Source organism: Neolamprologus brichardi, chromosome 7, assembly GCF_056152115.1.
Source record: "Neolamprologus brichardi isolate AB-2024 chromosome 7, ASM5615211v1, whole genome shotgun sequence".
Taxonomy (NCBI): domain Eukaryota; kingdom Metazoa; phylum Chordata; class Actinopteri; order Cichliformes; family Cichlidae; genus Neolamprologus; species Neolamprologus brichardi.
In genome coordinates this window covers 55,427,064-55,451,859 of record NC_142110.1, presented here as the reverse complement: position 1 = coordinate 55,451,859, position 24,796 = coordinate 55,427,064, and the positions used below count along the sequence as shown (strand labels likewise).

General features: G+C 38.5%; 2 protein-coding genes and 1 pseudogene across 2 annotated transcripts; all 3 read left to right on the top strand.

The window, feature by feature from the left end:
* The first annotated feature begins 41 nt into the window (after nt 1-41).
* LOC148102230 (proteinase-activated receptor 1 pseudogene) lies at nt 42-4,395 on the top strand (annotated as a pseudogene).
* A 795-nt stretch (nt 4,396-5,190) lies between these two features.
* LOC148102229 (proteinase-activated receptor 1-like) lies at nt 5,191-15,600 on the top strand. Its single transcript, XM_087844510.1, has 2 exons — nt 5,191-5,274; nt 14,558-15,600. Exons 1-2 carry the CDS (start codon nt 5,208-5,210, stop codon nt 15,598-15,600), a joined length of 1,110 nt encoding a protein of 369 aa, XP_087700636.1. The 5' UTR covers nt 5,191-5,207.
* A 4,480-nt stretch (nt 15,601-20,080) lies between these two features.
* LOC148102228 (proteinase-activated receptor 1-like) lies at nt 20,081-24,251 on the top strand. The gene is made up of 2 exons (XM_087844509.1): nt 20,081-20,152; nt 22,976-24,251. Exons 1-2 carry the CDS (start codon nt 20,086-20,088, stop codon nt 24,001-24,003), a joined length of 1,095 nt encoding a protein of 364 aa, XP_087700635.1. The 5' UTR covers nt 20,081-20,085; the 3' UTR covers nt 24,004-24,251.
* Nucleotides 24,252-24,796: the final 545 nt, after the last annotated feature.

Here is a 24,796-nt window from a genome sequence, read left to right as displayed (position 1 = left end):
TCAGTGACAAGATGAGATAAAAGATAGCCCAAGCCCAAGACATGGGGAAGTTCTTACAACAGCAAAGTAGACAGGAATAAATAGATGCAACTTACCTAACAACAATAATAAATTGCAAAAATAGAATAAAATATACACTATACAGGGTAGAAGAAATATAATTTAAATATATGTACATAAACATTAAATGTGTTTTTGTGTATATGATAAAATGATACGGTTTACTAGTAGCAGGAAAACGGATCGTGTCACAATGCAGTGGTTGGCTGTTATTAGCTGCAGGTATTGTGTACTGCACACTAAGATATGTACAGACCATAGTCTGTGCATATTTGGTGTGTTTTCACATCTGTACATTCACTGCTCAGTGCAGCAACCTGCTACTGAAGGAACTGCTCAGTGCTGTCCGGGTGATCTGTCTGGGGGTGGGAGGTGTTCTCCAGCAGGGATGACAGTTTGACCACCATTCCCCTATAACTGGCTACCTCCACTGGGTCAAGAGGGTGTGTCCAGTCAAGTCATGTGAACACCTAGGTTCAGTGGTGTAGGTAGAGACTCTACTCTACTAGACACACGGTCTGGATCCTTACACTGAGGGCGGTTGGTAAGATAGTCCAGGATCCATGTGGGGAGATGCACTCCAGCTTGTCTTTCAAATTTATGTCTACGATAGTGTTGAAAGCACTAGAAAAAAAACCCAAACATAATTTTGAGCTCTCAAAATGTAAAAAAAGAATTTTTCAAATATTTATATGATAGTGCAGTGTGGTAGGACTTGACTTAAGCGGCCAAAGAAGTGCAGGAGACAGATACTGTCCAGTGAGCAAGTGATTTATTCACCAATTTTGTGACCAATATTTACACAAATAAATAAAAATAAAAAACCTCAACTCCATAATTAACTCAGTTCAAATAAACATAACTGAACTTAAATCGACGGAAATTAAGGTCAAACTGCACACAGCTACACTGACCTGATCCTTCCTCCCTGAACACCTGCGTTCATCTGCTTAAATAGTTCATTCACCCCTGGACTAATCGATTAAGGTAGGTAAGGCAAACATTTCTATACTCCAACCTGTACTGCTACTCTTCCTAGCAATAAAACTCTAAGGTATAGTCAATACATATTACAACAAATCAATTTCTCTACTAACACTCTAAAATCAACTTTATTAAATTACTGACAATGCTTACATGCTTAATTTATTTAATTTAAGAAGTGAGATCACAAATAAACATTTATTAAAAAATAAACATGAATAAATGATAAATAAACTGAAGAAAGTAATGCCAAATTTACTGAGACTGAAAATAAGAGTTTCATGTTAGTTATGAACAAAATAAAAGCACTATTTTTTGCCACTGACAGCATGATAAGATACATACATGAGTGTGTAAAATGTTCTTCAGTATGTGTTCTTAATGTATCTGGCTACCGATAATTTTTTTCCCTCTGAATAAATGGAGCTCAGAAAAAACCTGAACCAGATCACAAAGGCAGATATGACGCAAACAGCAGGCACAAACGTGTCATTTAAGGGTGTGTTCATTGAAGCTGGCATTTTAAGGAGACGGAAACATTTAAGGAAGCCAAAGAATTTCCCAACAAGAGAGCTACAGACATGGCTTCACATTTCTTGTTGTTCCTTCTCATTAATTTCTGCTGCATTTCTGTCTCAAATACCTCAGGTAAGCTTGAAAACACTGTTTTGTCTTGAACTGTTCAGTCTCTGCCCTCTACTCATATACAGAGGGAATATTAATATATTAATAAGATTTTGTTACCTGTTGTTATTAATATTTTAAACTCAGTATCCTACACAGAGTCAGTATTTTTATTTATTTATTTATTAAAGATATTTATGCAATTATCTAGAGTCAAGCTACCTGCAACACATTTCAATCACAAAATAATACCTTAGCAGAAAAAAGATATTTGTGGTTGGTTCATTATTTCTTGATGATGACTATGCTCCTTGCCAATAAATATTATTTCTGTTGGAAAACTTCTTTCTGTCCCCCTAAACTGTCGTAGTCCACAGCTGCAGATGCATGGAAGCAAAAATTCTTAACAAAAAGTGAGTCACTTAATAAGGCTGGTGAAACATACAAAACAAAAGGCAGGAAAACAGTAAGACAAAACTAACGAGAACTAAACAGGGAGATCTCAAATACGAAATGCTAAGGACATAGAACACGAAACTAGGACATAACAAAACCTGAACATGGGAACTTGGATCGTGACATGAGAAGACCAGACGACGTGACGATGAACAAAGGGAAACTCGCACTCGCACTCGTACAGCCAAAGATTAATGACACAACCCCCTGACATAAATAATGCCACATTTGTAAGGAAAATGCATTTTTAGGTTGAGCAACAGAGTTGAGTATGTGGGTTGTACTCATGCTGATGGTGAACAGCATATGCTGCTCTTCTTTAATGTCATTTGTCAAAGTAAAAACACACATTGTTAAAAGAATAAATTGTTTAACTGCCAATCTTCTTTTAACAATCCAGTACTTCAGGGTGGAATAATCCTACACAGCCACAACAGCCTATTTGGGGTCGGTGCACAAAAGAGAGGAATCTCAGGATGTGCCTAATGTTTTAAAATATTAACATGAAAGTAGTCTATTCTAGCGACAGGTTTATTTTTTAAGAATTCATTCATTCAACCTGCTGAGTTTCAGTTGCCTGTAGATCACGTCTTATAACTATCATGAATGTCTAAGGCTAAAAAGTGTCAAAAAGTAATGGCTCATGTTACAAGCTAGTGTGGCACTTCAGAATAACAGCCAAGATACTAACTTTTCAGTAAAATGCTGTCAAGGCACTGGGTCATTATTAAATTTCAAGTTTTGTTGATTTAAATGTTCTATTCTGATTTGTTTAATATTTTCAGCATATTTGTTTTGTGTATTCTTGGCGTACTTTCTATAGCTCTCAGTTTCTTTAGTTTAATCCCTCCTTTAGTCTTTCTTCCTTCTGTGCCATGTCTTCTGTGTTTGCTTTATTCATGTTTCTGTGTTTTACCCATTTAGTTTTTGGAGTTCCTCCTTTATTATAAGATTTAATGTTCCTTCTACTCCCATATCTATATCTTAGATCACAGTGACAGTGTTTTTTTCTCCTTTTAGGCACTGAAAAATATAAAAAAAAGACACCAACTGGAGCAGGTTTTGCTGTCCTACCATCATCAAAAGAAAGAGTTACTTCAGAAGAGGCACTGAAGTTTCTAAATGGCACTGTGTCCACCATCCTTTTACCTTCCTTCTACACCCTGGTCTGTTTAATCAGTGTGCCAATTAACATCTTTGCCATAATGGTCTTCAATTGTTGGATCCGTCCCAAGACGCCAGCTGCAATTTATATGCTGAACCTGGCTTTAGCCGATCTGCTCTTTGCACTGATGCTCCCCTTCAAGATCTCCTACCACTTTGAAGGCAACAACTGGAAATTTGGCCCGTCCATGTGCAGTATAGTTACTGCTGCCTTTTACTGGAACATGTATTGTTCTGTTCTTCTCATAGCTTGCATCAGTGTGGACCGTCTGCTTGCTGTAGTTTATCCCATTGACTCTCTGGCTTGGAGGAGCTCACGGACCACAGTCATAGCCTGCATAACCATGTGGGTGTTATCCTTTGCTGGCTCTGTGCCTCTTGTTTCCTCTGACCAGACTTTTAACCTAACTAAGTTGAATATCACCACCTGCCATGATGTCCACTCCACAGATAAGATCATCTGGTTAAAGACATACTTCGTTACTCTCTGCTCCCTCCTCTTCTTCCTACCTCTCCTCATCACATTGGTGTCCTACACTGGAGTCATCTGCTCGCTAAGCAGACTCCAATATGATGTTCCAGAAACATCACACAGGAAAAGAAGAGCAGTAGTGATGACTTTGACTGTGCTATTGATATTTTTGCTGTGTTTCGTGCCTACAAACTGCCTGCTGCTCGCACACTACCTGCAACTTAATACAGAGAAGAGCCAGGAGGCACCTGATGGCTCTTACGCACTCTATCTGGTGTTTCTGTGTTTGGGAAGTCTGAACTGCCTCCTGGATCCCCTGCTCTACTACTTTGGATCCTCCCAGTTCCGGAAACAACTATCCAACATGTTGAAGTGTAATAATGACAATATCACTCATTCATCTTATTTATGAAGATTCAGCAAAAGACAAATGCTGAAATCCAGTCAAACAGAAAAGTCCAGAATCAAGACCTCAGTTACCAGAGCAGGTTCTTTCCAAGCAAGCCTCAAAAGCCAAAAAAGGACAAGCCAAACAAGAAATTACTGGCCTGACTGACTGTCATTATTTTGGTATTTCCTCTGACCAGCAGGATAAATGTGCATATTAGCTAAACATTATTCTTAACATTTAGATTTTAATATAAAAAGTTACCAATATTGTTGTAAATGTTGTAAAAATTGACTCAAAAAAACGTGTTTTTATAGGGTTTGGAGCTATAAGCTATAAACATGAAAAAAATGCTGAAGTTAATTTTAGTATATAACCCCATGCATTTGAAACCATGTTTGATTTATTAAATGTTTGATTCACAATGAAAATACTCATCTTTCTGATGATTATGTATTCAACTATTATTTTCAGCAATGAACCTTTTATTCTATATATTAGACCACACTGACACTTTTTCCCCCACCCTTTTCAGACAAGTAAATGGAGCAAGTTTTAATTATCTGTAAACCTTTAATAATTAATAATTAATTTAAACAACTTCCAGGGGAGGACTTTAAGAACAGTCCGCCCACAAAAATGAGAAATGTCAGGAAATTTGGCTTATTCTTTATCTCTTTAACCTTATTTATGTAAATGGACTGATTCTTTTATAGCGCTTTTCTACTCTCCCGGAGTACTCAAAGCGCTCTATACAACATGCCTCATTCACCCCCACTCATACAAGCACTTCTAAACTCAAGTGCAAATTAAACTACACACACATTAATACTCCGATGAACACATCGGAGGGCAACTTATGGTTAATATATTGCCTAAGGATATTTGGATATTTGTGTAAGAGTTCCAAGGAAACCTGGAATCATGCCAGGCAGAAAGCCAGCAGGTACAAACAAGTACATGAAGGGCATGTTCTTGTTCTTCTTGTTCTCTAAAACAGACATTTAAGACACTGTTGAATTAAAGGAAGCCAAAAAGGAAAGAGAGCGAGAAGCAAACATGGCTTTAACACAGTTGTTGTTACTTCTGGGTTTTTTCTGCTGTATTTCTGCCGCGAACACTTCAGGTAAGTTTGAAAACACTGTGATGTCTTGAATTGGTTGGTCTCTACTCATAAAATCCAAATAAATTACTTATTGTTATCTGTGTTAGAACAAATACAGGACCAGGGGCGATTTTAGCACATTTTTGGGGGTGCTTCAGCACCCCCAAAATGAATCAAAGCACCCCCAAAGATTTCTTACTTTTTTTGACAATATTTGCTGTTTGTGTGACACACCCCAGATAGCAAGGAAACATTGAAACAATGTTGAGTCAATATCAGGCGACATCATTGAATCAACGTTGAAGTGTGACGTTGATCTAACGTCACTCTTGCACCCTTTTTTAACATTGAAACAACGTCAGGTTTTGATGTTGAATCAATGTTAGGTTTCAACATTGATTCAACGTTATATTTTCTAATACTGCTGACATTGAAACAATGTCAGATTCTGATATTGAAACACTGTTGAGCTATGGTGTTGATTTTCCACCTCTTTCGCACAGTTGCTTTTCATTAAAACAACAGTTAAATCATGACTGGTAATCTACCTTTCTTTATAGGTATTTTAACCAATACTAAACTACTGCATGTTTCCATCAATACTTAAACCACCTAAACACATAATTGTGTTTTTAAAAAAAAAGTCTCAAAATGTATTAATATCCTAAAATAAGAAAGCATTGCATGTGATGTAACAGAGAAAAAACAAAAACAAAAAAGGTCAATAGGCATGTTTTGTTTGCTAAATACTTTATTAAAAACACAATTTCCTATTTACATTTATATGTTTCACAGAAGTTTTTCATTTTTTACTCCGGGATGGGGATGCGTCCTGCACCACCCAAACGATCTGGGGCGTATCGCAGCCATTTCTACACTGCTTGTGCAAAGACAAACTCTGACATAGAGTTTGCCCCTAACTGCTGCGTCAGGCCATCTAGGACAAAAATACACACACGCACACACACACACACACAAACAAAAAAAGTGAATTAGAGCACATGAATAAGCTCTTGTTAACTGTCTTCAGCGGGGAGAAAGTATGTAAACTCCTAGGCTGATAAACATGAAAGTCACCAGGCGTAAATCTGCAAACTGCCGCATTTGATTCCCAAAGAGCTATGAGCGGAAAAAGTGATAAGTCTTAGCATGGTGTGCCGTGTATCCTTTAAAACAAAATAAACATGGGGTCTTCGGGCTGTACAAACTACAACCCGAGGACTAAATAAGCCAAAGACCAAAGACTCCATCTCCAGATTAACCGGACATGAAAGTCTTGTTATTAAGAAAGACAAAGTAATATAGCAAAGAAAAAGGGTAAAACTTACCAAATATGCATTTGCAGAGCACTGTATCTTTAAATGCCCTCTTTTGCTTTCTCTGGTCCTTTGTTTTTTTCCCTGCCCAGTTCAGTAGCGAGGCCAGCTCATTTGTAATGGCATAATTACACGGCGGACTCGCACCTCCAGTGTGGTCCCTCCAACCAAGGCAAAGCGTCTCACCTATAGACACATTTTAAGAGATGGAATTAGCGTGTCTCGTGTCTTAAATGTGTATGCAAGTGCTTGTGTGTTTAATCAACAGGCCGTTGTTATGTATTTAAATCACATCTGACAGCTATTACACTTTATAGTTACAAAGTGTACATAACCTTTATATACTTACCATTGCCTTATTGGCCTCTTGTGATAGAAGAGCTGCCTTTGCATTATTTAGCTCCTCCATGTTGTGCAAGGGCAAATCCAGAGGCAGTACCCCAGCATCTACCGATTGATTGCAGCCGGTATTGCGGATGGCTCTGACCTCCTCGCGGATGGCTCCGACCTCCTCACGGATGGCTCCGACCTCCTCACGGAGTTCGTTAACTGCTCGCGTCAGGTCTGACAGCATAGTTAACATCTTTTGTGAGGTCACATCTGTTAAAAAAAAAAAAACAATTCTAGAAAGATTAATGGCTTAAGCAGTGAGAGGCGAAAAACTAATGTATCCATAAGTGATGGTGTAACATTCTGCATTCAAGTACAAGTTGTTCTAACTGCTAAGAGCTTTTGCTAGTTTTTGCCTGTCACATACAGTGGGGCAAAAAAGTATTTAGTCAGCCACCGATTGTGCAAGTTCCCCCACTTAAAATGATGACAGAGGTCAGTAATTTGCACCAGAGGTACACTTCAACTGTGAGAGACAGAATGTGAAAAAAAAATCCATGAATTCACATGGTAGGATTTGTAAAGAATTTATTCGTAAATCAGGGTGGAAAATAAGTATTTGGTCAATAACAAAAATACAACTCAATACTTTGTAACATAACCTTTGTTGGCAATAACAGAGGTCAAACGTTTACTATAGGTCTTTACCAGGTTTGCACACACAGTAGCTGGTATTTTGGCCCATTCCTCCATGCAGATCTTCTCAAGAGCAGTGATGTTTTGGGGCTGTCGCCGAGCAACACGGACTTTCAACTCCCGCCACAGATTTTCTATGGGGTTGAGGTCTGGAGACTGGCTAGGCCACTCCAGGACTTTCAAATGCTTCTTACGGAGCCACTCCTTTGTTGCCCGGGCGGTGTGTTTTGGATCATTGTCATGTTGGAAGACCCAGCCTCGTTTCATCTTCAAAGTTCTCACTGATGGAAGGAGGTTTTGGCTCAAAATCTCACGATACTTGGCCCCATTCATTCTGTCCTTAACACAGATCAGTCGTCCTGTCCCCTTGGCAGAAAAACAGCCCCATGGCATGATGTTTCCACCCCCATGCTTCACAGTAGGTATGGTGTTCTTGGGATGCAACTCAGTATTCTTCTTCCTCCAAACACGACGAGTTGAGTTTATACCAAAAAGTTCTACTTTGGTTTCATCTGACCACATGACATTCTCCCAATCCTCTGCTGTATCATCCATGTGCTCTCTGGCAAACTTCAGACGGGCCTGGACATGCACTGGCTTCAGCAGCGGAACACGTCTGGCACTGCGGGATTTGATTCCCTGCCGTTGTAGTGTGTTACTGATGGTGACCTTTGTTACTTTGGTCCCAGCTCTCTGCAGGTCATTCACCAGGTCCCCCCGTGTGGTTCTGGGATCTTTGCTCACCGTTCTCATGATCATTTTGACCCCACGGGATGAGATCTTGCGTGGAGCCCCAGATCGAGGGAGATTATCAGTGGTCTTGTATGTCTTCCATTTTCTGATGATTGCTCCCACAGTTGATTTTTTCACACCAAGCTGCTTGCCTATTGTAGATTCACTCTTCCCAGTCTGGTGCAGGTCTACAATTCTTTTCCTGGTGTCCTTCGAAAGCTCTTTGGTCTTGGCCATGGCGGAGTTTGGAGTCTGACTGGTTGAGGCTGTGGACAGGTGTCTTTTATACAGATGATGAGGTCAAACAGGTGCCATTCATACAGGTAACGAGTGGGGGACAGAAAAGCTTCTTACAGAAGACGTTACAGGTCTGTGAGAGCCAGGGATTTTCCTTGTTTGAGGTGACCAAATACTTATTTTCCACCCTGATTTACGAATAAATTCTTTACAAATCCTACCATGTGAATTCATGGATTTTTTTTTCACATTCTGTCTTTCACAGTTGAAGTGTACCTCTGGTGCAAATTACTGACCTCTGTCATCATTTTAAGTGGGGGAACTTGCACAATCGGTGGCTGACTAAATACTTTTTTGCCCCACTGTATATTTGATATTTGTATATGTAGCTGCCATCACCAGTGCATGAATTATGTGTGAATGGGTGGATGACTGAATGTGTAAAGCGCTTTGGGGTCCTTAGGAACTAGTTAAAGCGCTGTACAAATATAGGCCATTTACCATTTATACCATGTAAAATCTGAAATTCAAAGACTTTCGAACTTGCCTTGTAATAGTGGCCTCACAGAGTCTCTGGAATCTACAGAAAAACAAATCACAACAAGATGACATTCAGGAGTATAAACTGGTGTTTTGAAGATAAGAGTACAATGACATTGTGATTCAGCTTTAAAACAATTTTAAAAGCATACCATCTATAGGGAAGGCCTCGACATCAGACTCAGCATGCTGGGGAAATCGCAAAGCTGTGTCGGTTGTGCAGGAGTTGTGCTGGAGTGGAGAAAGGTGCCGGCAGCTGGGTGGGGCATTATGATGCCTGCTGTCAGTGGGCTGGGGGGAAGACTGCGGAGTGGTGAGGGCTGTTTAGAAAAAGATTTAAGAATACAGACAACTTGTCAAAAAAGTTTCCTTGTGTCACACACAGATATGTACAAAGACACTAGACAGTATTTTATTACCTGGTATTTTCACTCGAGGGGCCTGGGGAAACCTTTTTTTATGTGGGCTGCTCATCCTCTGAGTCACTATATGTGTATATGTGTATAGGGGATTTGGTCTACAGACAAAAAGTTGAAAACGGTCATAAGTAATTACAAATGTGCTTCTGGAATATTTTTTCCTAAAGTTACAGTTTGATTTATAAAAACACACACAGGAAACGGAGATGCAAGAAGGTACAGTATACAAGGAATTTTTGAAGTGCACAAGTGTACACGGCTTTGCATTTTTAAAAAGTTTACAAGCTTCCACTTTTTGGACTATATTATGTGGTGATATTGCAGTATGCAAGCACCACAGATATGTATAAAAGACAAGATCATAAATTCTTAGCAATCAAAGATATGTTTGTGAAATAAAAAAAAGTTTTACTTGTGCTTTCTTTTATGAGTGGTATGAGTTTCAGCTTCGGACTGAAGGTCAGACGTATAGTGTTCATTTAGATATTTCTGAAGACTGCGTTCTGCTTCGTGAAATGTGTCTGGAAGTACAAACACAATGTATGGCCAGACATAAATTGAGCGTGCAGCGTAAAGTTCGGTGAGCGTGCAGCGTAATTTAGGTGGGCGTGCAACGTAAAGTTAGGTGGGCGTGCAACGTAAAGTTTGAATTGAGTGCGAATGGAAGCGGGTGCTCTCCAATCATTAAAAGTAACAAAGTCATTGAACACATTTATACAGTTACCTTTACGTTTATCAATCATATATCTCAGATTTACAATTTTCTGTAGTACTATGCTAAAAAGAAACTACAGAGCGAAAGTCTGGGTCAAGCGAAACGACGGCAAGAACAAAGGAATCCTAGAAGCGTAAATCTAGCTAGCTAGCTAGCTTTGTAAGGGAATATAACGGAAAAGTTTGAAACGAAAATGTCTTCTTTGTTGATAGACTTTGTTCGCTGTGCAATTTATTTGTTGCCGGATTGTAAGACGAAAGTAGACAATTTCGGGTTCCCATATTTTGTCCGAAACTTTACATTAACAAGTTTGTTTGTTTTTTACTGTTATTCAAATGCAACTGTGGAAATAACGAATAGAACAAAAATCATTCATTCTTACCTTATACTAATCGTGGTGCAGGCCACTGCAGTGCATGAACTGATGCCTTATCCGGTCCGCTGAGAGTAATGTCCCGCTCTACTGTACAAGACAATGGTTACCTGGAGGGATGTACCACTGTGAGAGGGGGCGCTTTGGAATAGTCCAAGTGGTAGCAGCTTAAATTTCCCGCTCAACCATAAATATATGGTTTTTCAACGTGATTGTCGTCGCCTTGTCAACTATAAATAGATCAACAATCAACGATGACAGAACAACAGTTAATCAATGTTATTTCAATGTCAGTGTCAGGTTTCATCAGTATTTCAGTGTTGTTTCAACATTGGTTTTGTGTTGACATTTCAACCCTGACGATTCTGATGGTTCAGATGGAAAATCAACATCTGTTCAATGTCTCCTTGCTATCTGGGACTACTAAAAATATAAAAAGCATACAGTACTGTACTTGTTTGAGACGTAACATTTTAACAACAAAAGTATAGATAACCCCCCCCCCCCCCCTCCCAAAATGGTTTGTTCCAGCTCTCTCCTGCTCTGGCTCCAGCGCTCTTGCTGCCAGAGCGATGGTGGCTGAGACACAGCGGACCGGAGGTGTGAGTGCCTGGCTTAAAACAGGACATATTAGCTGCATTTAACCTTCAGTTACTCTTTATATAGTTAGGTAGGAGTCAGACCATGTTTCGTTTTCACTGAAAAACATTACACCAGGTAACCTGCAGTGTTGAAAACGTGTTTTCCGACAATGTTTGCTACCCTACAATCCGTCCTGCTTTGTAGTAAATTCAGCGACATTTCACCGTCCTGTTCCTCCCATTGAAATGTATACAGCCTATTTAAAAATCTAAAACTTTAAATTTTCCGTAGCCTAAAGTTGTTACCACTGTCCTGTTTTAAATGGATACTAACTAGCTAACTGACTGAATGCCCATTAACCTTATAACTCCTGTTGTGTGTGTGTGTGTGTGCGTGTGTGCGTACAGAGAGACAGCCAGGTTCATAATGAATATGAGGAAGTTTTTTCAAAAAAAAGGAGCCACATTCAGCTAAAAGTGTAAAATCAAATGATCCGTCGATCAAGAATAATGTTGGATCAGTGTTTCAATATTTATATCTTTGATTAGATGTTCATGTGGTTTGGTTATTTGCCTTTTGGTTGAAAGTACACTGAGAGAGGACTTTTTTATTAGTGATCTTAATAGTATTTTTTCATATTAATTTAATTTTCATCTAATTTAATACAATCTATTTGTGTATGATTGTCAGTCCAAAGAGGGAGAGAGGAAAGAGGGGAATGTGAGGAGAAAGGGCAAGGTCAGGAAGAACCAGGTAAGAAAACAGACAGGGAACAGTGACAGGCACAACAGAAACTCACACAATCTGGAAGTTGTGTCCTCCCTATATTAAAGCTGCTATACAGAATCTGCAAAACAAACTGGGTTGAAACATTTAGACCCTCTTTAACAACATTCCAACATAACATTATAATTGATTGGGGAGATTAAAATCAATGATATATTTTTATGTGGTTCAGCCACAACTCTACTAAAACCTCAGCCAGTAATAGGTAGGCCAACTTTTGGACCGTCCAGTTGTCTGTATGACTGCCGCAGTACGTACATCACATTTGCACACTATCAGAAAGAGCCAAACAGCCCTGGTGGAGTGAGGAGCTGTAAAGAGAAGCAGAGTGCTCTGTTTATATTCTAAAAATGTTTTAAGCTTGTTTCAAAGATTCTGTACAGCAGCTTTAAATGTTTTCCAAAAGCACACATACACTTCTCAGTGTTTCTCAAACTTTTTACAGTGTGTACCACCTGATAAAATGTCAAGCTCTCCTAAGTACCACTATGAAAGCATGAAACTCATAAATCTTACAACAGAAAATTAGTATTATTAAATTAGTAAAATTAGTATCTGCATACATTGTACACATTGTATACATTCTACCACAGGCAAAGTTGCCTCCATTTTTATAGTTTTTATTAATATTATGTAATAATTTATTTGTAACAATTTATTCTGTTTCGGGAGTGTTTTTTATGTATCTGTATTGTATTATACATACACATTAAATGTGAATCTCTGTCCAAAAAATGCACTCAGTTTACTTCTTACTCACTATGAGCATCATTCATTATTCTCACCCAGTAATTAAGGTTAGGATATGTATTTTTTTTATTCCAATCCATTCTTCTTTAGCAGCATTTAAATAACCTTGATCAGATTTGATGGTTTTGTTACAGACTTTTCAAAAAAGTGTTTTGCTTTTCTTTCACAAATGTGGGGATTAAATTGTGTTAAAATGTACAAAACAGTGATGTCATGTTTTGTGACGAGGACCCAGGCACAGAGAGACTTGATGAATTTAAGAATCTTATGATTTAATAAAGAAATTTGCAGACTTACACAGAGATGGTAAAATTATGATGGCTGATAATGGAGATGAATACAACAGACGATGAGGACAGGGAGGAACAGGGGTTTAAATGCACCAAAGTGACAGTCAGAGAGAACTCGGGACAACATTTAAGGATGCAGGGACTGACAGAGACAGGTTTATCTTGCCTGGCTGGGCAGCTCTCTGGGTGCTCAGCACCCCCAAAGCTCTGATTCTAGAATCGCCCCTGTACAGGACTAATTCAAAAAATGTTTTGGTGACTGCAATAATTTTCAATAGAAATCCTGACATAACCTAAACATAAATGTTAGATTTTAAAATGGACAAAACTGTTTTGTGGTGAGACAATTCAAGCTTTCAAAATCTTTAAAAAAACAACAACAAAATACTGCATCCTCCAGACAAGAGTTATATTTTTATATTTTCTAATGATTTTTTTAAAGATTTCTTTTAAACGTTTTGTTTAGTGTCAGTTAGTGTCGAGAGGGGGATTATTTTTGTTTTAGTTTCAATTTTTTATGTTAAGTTTTAGTTTATTTTGAATGGCTTTCAGTGTTTGTTATAGTTTTTTAAATTATAATTACTGGATGGAGGGCATATGTCAGAGGCAAAAGTTAGGAAAATCAATGCAGGTAAAAACACGGAATAATTTAAAAGCAACTGACTCACGGTCTAGACATCCAAAATCAGAATAAACATCTCCATCAATTCATCATCAGAAAGCAAAGATGTTTCATCCATATTTTATCTTAGTTTTAGTTTTATTTTAGTTTCCAACTTCACATAATTGTTCAAATTTGTAGTTTTTATTTCATCTTAATTATTTAAAATGCTTTTTTTCACATCCATGTTTAATTTTAGTTTAGTTTTAGTTAACTATAATGACCTTGGTACAGACTAAAAAGGAAAGCAAACATCAGGCATGTTATCAGCTCTTAGTTCAAAAGCCTGCATGTATAGTCTTGCACTGATGGCTATGGCACTGGCAGCTTGCACATCTGAAGGGGAACATTAGTGTTGAAAGGTATACACAAATTTTACATCTGATTATATTCACCATGTTCAGAAATTGAAACTGTGATATGCATTTCCTTTTAAAATATATTTGAGATAATGTTCTTGGGTCTGTCAAATTTGTGCACACGTAAAGGTCAGACTGAGTTGTTGTGACCAAACAGCAGCCTCCGAAGACTAGCCTCATCAATGGTATTTTGGATGGATGGATGGATGGATGGATGGATGGATGGATAAGCTTTATTTGTTGGTTGCAGTTGCCTGCAACTGAGATGAGAGACCTTTAATTGGAAAACCATCCCAGTCGCTGAGCTTTGTGCAAGTTTTAGGGCAAAACTAGACAAGAGAAGACTTTGGATGTGTTTTAATTCTTTTGTTTGAAAAGGAAAGTCAGCGGACAAACAGATTTGTTTCTGATTTGTAAACTCTAAGAAAATGTTATCATCATAGTTTTATATCCAGCAAATAACCTTTCATTTCTGTTTTTTAGAATACACTGACAAGTCTTTTTTGTTTTTAAAACAGGAACGCTTCGAGCATCTGGAGCAGTTTTTAACTATGATAATGATAATAATTCACCAAATAATTCATCAAATAAAACATCTTTCAGACTTTCAGAAGAGGCACTGAAGTTTCTAAATGGCACTGTGTCCACCATCCTTTTACCTTCCTTCTACACCCTGGTCTGTTTCATCAGTGTGCCAATTAACATCTGTGCCATGATTGTCTTTGCTTGGGGGATCCGTTCCAAGACGCCAGCTGTAATCTATATGGTGAACCTGGCCTTAGCCGATCTGCTCTTTGCACTGATGCTCCCCTTCAAGATCTCCTACCACTTTGAAGGCAACAACTGGAAATTTGGCCCGTCCATGTGCAGCGTGGTCACTGCTGCCTTTTACTGGAACATGTATTGTTCTGTTCTTCTCATAGCTTGGATTGGTGTGGACCGTCTACTTGCTATAGTTTACCCTATGCAGTCTCTTACTTGGAGGAGCCCACAGGCTGCAGTCATAGCCTGCATAATCATGTGGATGTTATCCTTCGCTGGCTCGATTCCCCTTTTTACCATCCACCAGACATTTTACGTCAGTGAGTTGAATATCACTACCTGCCACGATGTCCACTTTACAGATAAGATCATCTGGTTAAAGACATACTTCCTCATCATCTGCTGTGTCCTCTTCTTCCTGCCTCTGCTCATCACAGTGGTGTCCTACGCTCAGATAATCTGGTCATTGAGCAGACTCCAATATGATGTTCCAGAAACATCACAGAGGAAAAGAAGAGCAGTAGTGATGACTTTGACTGTGCTATTGATATTTTTGCTGTGTTTCGTGCCTACAAACTGCCTGCTGCTCGCACACTACCTGCAACTTAACACAGAGAAGAGCCAGGAGGCACCTGATGGCTCTTACGCACTCTATCTGGTGTTTCTGTGTTTGGGAAGTCTGAACTGCCTCCTGGATCCCCTGCTCTACTACTTTGGATCCTCCCAGTTCCGGAAACAACTATCCAACATGTTGAAGTGTAATAATGACAATATCACTCATTCACCATCTTATTTATGAAGATTCAGCAAAAGACAAATGCTGAAATCCAGTCAAACAGAAAAGTCCAGAATCAAGACCTCAGTTACCAGAGCAGGTTCTTTCCAAGCAAGCCTCAAAAGCCAAAAAAGGACAAGCCAAACAAGAAATTACTGGCCTGACTGACTGTCATTATTTTGGTATTTCCTCTGACCAGCAGGATAAATGTGCATATTAGCTAAACATTATTCTTAACATTTAGATTTTAATATAAAAAGTTACCAATAGTGCAGATTAAGTAAAAAAAACCCTTTGAACTGGTATATGTTAAAAACGGATCCAGATCTAGGACATATCGTAAAAATAAACATGATTTTTCTACTGCATATAAAAATAAGCCTCAGACATCTTCCCTCATAGTTCCATTTGCTAATTTTGATCTGAATTATATTTATCATTATATCTACATTTATAGATAGATTTTCCTTTCTTTTTTTTTCTTTGTGGCAAGCGTATGCCAGTGCTGAGGGGAAGTGGAGGTAATGATGAATAAGGTAAGTCAACAGAATGTCACATTCCTGGGTCTGTTGACCCAGCGTTTAAGTTTTAGTTTATTTTGATGTTTATGTTTAAGTTCATTAAGTTAGCTAATTTCATTTCTTTATTAGATTCCCCTTGTGTTTTCTTCCCCTGTATTTAAGTTTCCCTCAAACTTTATGTGTTTCATGTTTGCATGTCTTTGGTTGAACTTTTATATGTCTGAAATAAAGGGTTATCATCATCAACAGTAATATTAATGCAGTAATATTAAAGTGCCACCATTTAGGTTGATTAGATAAATATGTGGGATCTGTACTATTCATAATAAACCCAGTGTTATGCCTCAAAATAACTCATCTGGCTCAGTCAACAGTACCAAACCCAGTGATACTAATTTATCAGTGACAAGATGAGATAAAAGATAGCCCAAGCCCAAGACATGGGGAAGTTCTTACAACAGCAAAGTAGACAGGCATAAATAGATGCAACTTACCTAACAACAATAATATATTGCAAAAATAGAATAAAATATACACTATACAGGGTAGAAGAAATATAATTTAAATATATGTACATAAACATTAAATGTGTTTTTGTGTATATGATAAAATGATACGGTTTACTAGTAGCAGGAAAACGGATCGTGTCACAATGCAGTGGTTGGCTGTTATTAGCTGCAGGTATTGTGTACTGCACACTAAGATATGTACAGACCACAGTCTGTGCATATGTGGTGTGTTTTCACATCTGTACATTCACTGCTCAGTGCAGCAACCTGCCACTGAAGGAACTGCTCAGTGCTGTCCGGGTGATCTGTCTGGGGGTGGGAGGTGTTCTCCAGCAGGGATGACAGTTTGACCACCATTCCCCTATAACTGGCTACCTCCACTGGGTCAAGAGGGTGTGTCCAGTCAAGTCATGTGAACACCTAGGTTCAGTGGTGTAGGTAGAGACTCTACTCTACTAGACACACGGTCTGGATCCTTACACTGAGGGCGGTTGGTAAGATAGTCCAGGATCCATGTGGGGAGATGCACTCCAGCTTGTCTTTCAAATTTATGTCTACGATAGTGTTGAAAGCACTAGAAAAAAAACCCAAACATAATTTTGAGCTCTCAAAATGTAAAAAAAGAATTTTTCAAATATTTATATGATAGTGCAGTGTGGTAGGACTTGACTTAAGCGGCCAAAGAAGTGCAGGAGACAGATACTGTCCAGTGAGCAAGTGATTTTTTCACCAATTTTGTGACCAATATTTACACAAATAAATAAAAATAAAAAACCTCAACTCCATAATTAACTCAGTTCAAATAAACATAACTGAACTTAAATCGACGGAAATTAAGGTCAAACTGCACACAGCTACACTGACCTGATCCTTCCTCCCTGAACACCTGCGTTCATCTGCTTAAATAGTTCATTCACCCCTGGACTAATCAATTAAGGTAGGTAAGGCAAACATTTCTATACTCCAACCTGTACTGCTACTCTTCCTAGCAATAAAACTCTAAGGTATAGTCAATACATATTACAACAAATCAATTTCTCTACTAACACTTTAAAATCAACTTTATTAAATTACTGACAATGCTTACATGCTTAATTTATTTAATTTAAGAAGTGAGATCACAAATAAACATTTATTAAAAAATAAACATGAATAAATGATAAATAAACTGAAGAAAGTAATGCCAAATTTACTGAGACTGAAAATAAGAGTTTCATGTTAGTTATGAACAAAATAAAAGCACTATTTTTTGCCACTGACAGCATGATAAGATACATACATGAGTGTGTAAAATGTTCTTCAGTATGTGTTCTTAATGTATCTGGCTACCGATAATTTTTTTCCCTCTGAGCAGGCACGTGCAGAGGGGGGGGCTAGAGGGGCTTGAGCACCCGCCCCTTTCCTGATGGGTGCCCAAAGTGCCCTTTTGTTGAGGCAACTTTTTTAAAATTCTTTTTTTTTTTTTTTTAATGTGTGTGTGCGTGCGGAGTCCTGTCTGTGCCCCTCAACAATAATATTTAACTATTAATCACAGTTTTGCTAAATAAAAGGATCTGGCTTGCATCAGTTACATGATCACATTTAACCAATGATCGCCCTTGACGGCAGAACGCGCTGGTTACGAGCCAGGAACGAGCTCACAAAGAGCACGCGCATTTTTTGCGGTTCGGAGCTGTAGGAGAAACACAAGTTAACTCAGAGACACAGACTGATGCGACAAAACCAGTAAGTAGGTGTACAGCGTACACTGTAGTGTATAGCACACAGGAGTATTAGCTTATTACGGACACGTTGGTAAGTTGTCTTGTTGCAACTGACGAACTGAAACAAACGAGCGTGCTGTGTGTGCAACAGCGTGACAAACATTACCTGTCCTTTTATTAACTGCACAGGCAGTGCTGGTCATAGCTGCTGGCTACCTGTGTAAGGCTGTCATGGGTCTGTAGCTCTGTCACCGTTTTAGGGAACATATTTAGTTTTAAAGGAAGTTTCCGGGCTTTTCCTGCCTTTCTGGGGGGATTATATTTTACTAAAAAACGATCTAATATGGTAAATGGACTGATTCTTATATAGCGCTTTTCTACTCTCCCGGAGTACTCAAAGCGCTCTATACAACATGCCACATTCACCCAGTCACACCCATTCTCACAAGCACTTTATCTATACTTTAGTGCTTTTTCTAACTACATTCACACACATTCATACTCCGATGGACGCATCGGAGAGCAACTTGGGGTTAGTATCTTGCCCAAGGATACTTGACATGCAGACTGGAGGAGCCTGGGATCGAACCTCCAACCTTCCGATCAGTAGGTGACCTGCTCTACCTCCTGAGCTACAGCCACCCTACGATATGCATGTCCACATAATTATGCCTTATTATAATTATAATATATTAAAAAACACACGCTGTATTTTAAAGAACATACATTAAGAAGCAGATTATATTAGATTTATATTTTAAATAAGACAAAATTTGGTTTTTACAGCAGTAAAATGATTGTATCTCTACAGTTTAAAAAAGCTTTGCCCCTGCACAGAGTGGATAGTGAAACAAATGGAATCATAAATACATTATTTCATATTTATTACTTCCCCCTCCGCATTGCTTTATTATTGTAGCTCTAGTAATAAATAATAATGTAAGGATTCTGGATCAGCACAGTGATGCCCATAGTGTATACAGTATTCTGAAGAAGGTCTAAAATGTCACTGTGTGTGCGTGCATGTGTGTGTTTTATTTAGATGGATTAAAAATATATATATTACTCATGATATAACATTGTACAGACATGCCTGGTAAGGACATGAGGAGAGAACAGTAGAGCTGTGTGAGGCTACTAAAGGCAGTGCTATAACATTTTTCTGTCATCATTTTATTATAGATTAAGTGCAAGAGTTGTTAGGTGTGGATAATTAAATAATAGTTTATTGCAATAGCAAGTTGTGCCTTGTTCTCAGATAGACAGCAAGTGCAGAGTGATATATGAAATGATGGGATGGAAGGAAGAAGAGAAGCAAAGAGTGATTCACAGGCAGAGCCTAAATTATTTCTCAGTTTTTTGTTGCCTTATGGTTCCAAGCGCTGTCACCAATCTTTGCATTTTGTTATTATCTCATGACACTTGTTTAATCAGCTACCATCTCTCCTATGGACTTTTTACTGTCTACAGTCTCAGATCAACACAGCCCTGCCCTTCCCATATTAGATTCTTGATGAATGTGTGTTGTTGTTATTCAGCCTGGTTCAATGTGCCCCTTTTTAACTTTGAGCACCCGCCCCTTTAAACCTCTCTGCACGGCCCTGCCTCTGAGTAAATGGAGCTCAGAAAAAACCTGAACCAGATCACAAAGGCAGATATGACGCAAACAGCAGGCACAAACGTGTCATTTAAGGGTGTGTTCATTGAAGCTGGCATTTTAAGGAGACAGAAACATTTAAGGAAGCCAAAGAATTTCCCAACAAGAGAGCTACAGACATGGCTTCACATTTCTTGTTGTTCCTTCTCATTAATTTCTGCTGCATTTCTGTCTCAAATACCTCAGGTAAGCTTGAAAACACTGTTTTGTCTTGAACTGTTCAGTCTCTGCCCTCTACTCATATACAGAGGGAATATTAATATATTAATAAGATTTTGTTACCTGTTGTTATTAGAGATGGACCGATCCGATATTACGTATCGGTATCGGTCCGATACTGACCCAAATTACTGGATCGGATATCGGCGAGAAATAAAAAATGTAATCCGATCCATTAAATATCAAAAAAGCACCTCACAAAACTTGCTAAACAGCGTAACTCGGCTCATAACGTAGCACGTCGCAGCAGTGTGCATCACGTGATAGAGCGGCTGTGTGTATTTGTAGCCTAGCTAGCAAACCAGCATTTCATCTCCGAGGAAGTTTTCCCAGAGAGAAGTAAAGCAAGAGTGTAAGTTCATCTCTGAATGTCTGTAAAGCATTCTCACGTTAGGCTTAACAACCGATATATGGAGCGACTGCCTCTCTCTCTCTCTCCCTGTCTCTTTCCTGCTGCTACTTCAATCGTGAAACTGCTTAATGATCAGCTGATCGGCTTTTCTGTCGCGAGTCCGTCTCTCTTCTTAGTTTTTGGCCCACTTCTCACCAGAAAGAGGAAACCAGCGGCTGAACAACAGCAGCACTATTAAGCTTGATAATCTGTTGTTAGAATTTATTTAATATTACTTTGTACACCAGGATCTTTTTCTACGCAGCTGACGGCTGGTAACTGTGCAAAGTGTAGCCAGGGGGGCCGATAGGGCATGAACAGGGAAAAGGGGGCACAAAGACATACTTTTCTTTCTTATTCTCATTTAAAATGTCTAGCTTTTAAAAATAATTGTCTGACTCTTACACCCAAAGTTTTAATCTGATGTAAAATATATAGAAGTCCATTACTGTATATAGTAACTGTTAAGTCTAATATACCCTAGTAAGCTATAGTACTTTTTCCTTTGGGAAGATACCATCTGTGCAGTCTGCAATTCTGTTGAAGAAAGATGTTGAATCTATTTAATTATTCTTGAAAAATAATTTATTTTTGTGCATTTTCCCCCTGCATCAAATTAAATTTGATTACATCGATTAAGCATCATGAGGTGGAGGGTGGTTCCCCTTTTTTTTTTTTTGCTGGGAGTTTGCAACCCTATTAGTTAGGTTGCTTAATATTTCTGCTAAGTACTCTTTAAATACCAGAATAGGGAGGATGGTGCAGGTTTAAGTTTATTAGATTGATCAGTGTTGCTGAACTATGAAATATTTTCGGCGCAGTGTATTTTTTACATACAGGTATAACAGAATAGCTTTAGTGTTGTTATTTATTTAAACTTGAGTATGAACTTATACAAAATGCAACAAGATATTAAAAAAAAACGTTTTATTGATTAAAAAACACACTATATCGGATTCATATCGGTATCGGCAGATATCCAAATTTATGATATCGGTATCGGTATCGGACATAAAAAAGTGGTATCGTGCCATCTCTAGTTGTTATTAATATTTTAAACTCAGTATCCTACACAGAGTCAGTATTTTTTATTTATTTATTTATTAAAGATATTTATGCAATTATCTAGAGTCAAGCTACCTGCAACACATTTCAATCACAAAATAATACCTTAGCAGAAAAAATAAAGATATTTGTGGTTGGTTCATTATTTCTTGATGATGACTATGCTCCTTGCCAATAAATATTATTTCTGTTGAAAAAACTTCTTTCTGTCCCCCTAAATTGTCGTAGTCCACAGCTGCAGATGCATGGAAGCAAAAATTCTTAACAAAAAGTGAGTCACTTAATAAGGCTGGTGAAACATACAAAACAAAAGGCAGGAAAACAGTAAGACAAAACTAACGAGAACTAAACAGGGAGATCTCAAATACTAAATGCTAAGGACATAGAACACGAAACTAGGACATAACAAAACCTGAACATGGGAACTTGGATCGTGACATGAGAAGACCAGACGACGTGACGATGAACAAAGGGAAACTCGCACTCGCACTCGTACAGCCAAAGGTTAATGACACAACCCCCTGACATAAATAATGCCACATTTGTAAGGAAAATGCATTTTTAGGTTGAGCAACAGAGTTGAGTATGTGGGTTGTACTCATGCTGATGGTGAACAGCATATGCTGCTCTTCTTTAATGTCATTTGTCAAAGTAAAAACACACATTGTTAAAAGAATAAATTGTTTAACTGCCAATCTTCTTTTAACAATCCAGTACTTCAGGGTGGAATAATCCTACACAGCCACAACAGCCTATTTGGGGTCGGTGCACAAAAGAGAGGAATCTCAGGATGTGCCTAATGTTTTAAAATATTAACATGAAAGTAGTCTATTCTAGCAACAGGTTTATTTTTTAAGAATTCATTCATTCAACCTGCTGAGTTTCAGTTGCCTGTAGATCACGTCTTATAACTATCATGAATGTCTAAGGCTAAAAAGTGTCAAAAAGTAATGGCTCATGTTACAAGCTAGTGTGGCACTTCAGAATAACAGCCACGATACTAACTTTTCAGTAAAATGCTGTCAAGGCACTGGGTCATTATTAAATTTCAAGTTTTGTTGATTTAAATGTTCTATTCTGATTTGTTTAATATTTTCAGCATGTTTGTTTTGTGTATTCTTGGCGTATTTTCTATAGCTCTCAGTTTCTTTAGTTTAATCCCTCCTTTAGTCTTTCTTCCTTCTGTGCCATGTCTTCTGTGTTTGCTTTATTCATGTTTCTGTGTTTTACCCATTTAGTTTTTGGAGTTCCTCCTTTATTATAAGATTTAATGTTCCTTCTACTCCCATATCTATATCTTAGATCACAGTGACAGTGTTTTTTTCTCCTTTTAGGCACTCAAAAATATAAAACAAAGAGACCAACTGGAGCAGGTTTTGCTGTCCTACCATCATCAAAAGAAAGAGTTACTTCAGAAGAGGCACTGAAGTTTCTAAATGGCACTGTGTCCACCATCCTTTTACCTTCCTTCTACACCCTGGTCTGTTTCATCAGTGTGCCAATTAACATCTGTGCCATGATTGTCTTTGCTTGGGGGATCCGTCCCAAGACGCCAGCTGCAATTTATATGCTGAACCTGGCCTTAGCTGATCTGCTCTTTGCACTGATGCTCCCCTTCAAGATCTCCTACCACTTTGAAGGCAACAACTGGAAATTTGGCCCGTCCATGTGCAGTATAGTTACTGCTGCCTTTTACTGGAACATGTATTGTTCTGTTCTTCTCATAGCTTGCATCAGTGTGGACCGTCTGCTTGCTGTAGTTTATCCCATTGACTCTCTGGCTTGGAGGAGCTCACGGACCACAGTCATAGCCTGCATAACCATGTGGGTGTTATCCTTTGCTGGCTCTGTGCCTCTTGTTTCCTCTGACCAGACTTTTAACCTAACTAAGTTGAATATCACCACCTGCCATGATGTCCACTCCACAGATAAGATCATCTGGTTAAAGACATACTTCGTTACTCTCTGCTCCCTCCTCTTCTTCCTACCTCTCCTCATCACATTGGTGTCCTACACTGGAGTCATCTGCTCGCTAAGCAGACTCCAATATGATGTTCCAGAAACATCACACAGGAAAAGAAGAGCAGTAGTGATGACTTTGACTGTGCTATTGATATTTTTGCTGTGTTTCGTGCCTACAAACTGCCTGCTGCTCGCACACTACCTGCAACTTAACACAGAGAAGAGCCAGGAGGCACCTGATGGCTCTTACGCACTCTATCTGGTGTTTCTGTGTTTGGGAAGTCTGAACTGCCTCCTGGATCCCCTGCTCTACTACTTTGGATCCTCCCAGTTCCGGAAACAACTATCCAACATGTTGAAGTGTAATAATGACAATATCACTGATTCATCTTATTTATGAAGATTCAGCAAAAGACAAATGCTGAAATCTAGTCAAACAGAAAAGTCCAGAATCAAGACCTCCGTTACCAGAGCAGGTTCTTTCCAAGCAAGCCTCAAAAGCCAAGAAAAGGACAAGCCAAACAAGAAATTACTGGCCTGACTGACTGTCACACTTTCATTGAGTCTGAACTGGTAGTTTAAAGTTATAATATAACATCAGCAATTTGTCATAATTTGTCAAAGCTGCTGACATAAGAGCATGTAGCTAACAGGAAGATTTTAAATTCTCTATATTCATGATTAGAATAAACTGAATACCTTCCACTTCTTTGTGAACTGGTCATGTCAACAGAAACAGTTTTAAATCTTGGGGTCATGGCTACACATGGTCAATGAGAGATCCTTTTAAGAAACAAGAAAGAAAACACCAGGAGAGAAAATACGCATTTACATAAACAATATACATTCCATGGGACAAGAGGTGGGGTCCAACCTGGGCAAGTTGCCCGTCTCTCGCAAAGCTAACATTATGAGTAATTATATATTAGAAAATAAAGCCCTGGTATTTCTGGTATTCTATGGTAAATGCCAATCTGGCTCCATGGCATCAGGTAGTGAGCACAGTGCCCACTAGAGGACATTAGGAGCTCAGGCCTGAGACCTTTCTTATTGTTTGGTCAGATACATTCAGACCAGTGTCTGCTGGAGGTCGTTTTGTGCATATTGGGCTGTTCATCTTTGCACAAATGAGATAATCTGATTAAAAAATTGTGTCTTCTATTTTTTTCCTTTTTATTAGGCAGAGTATCTGG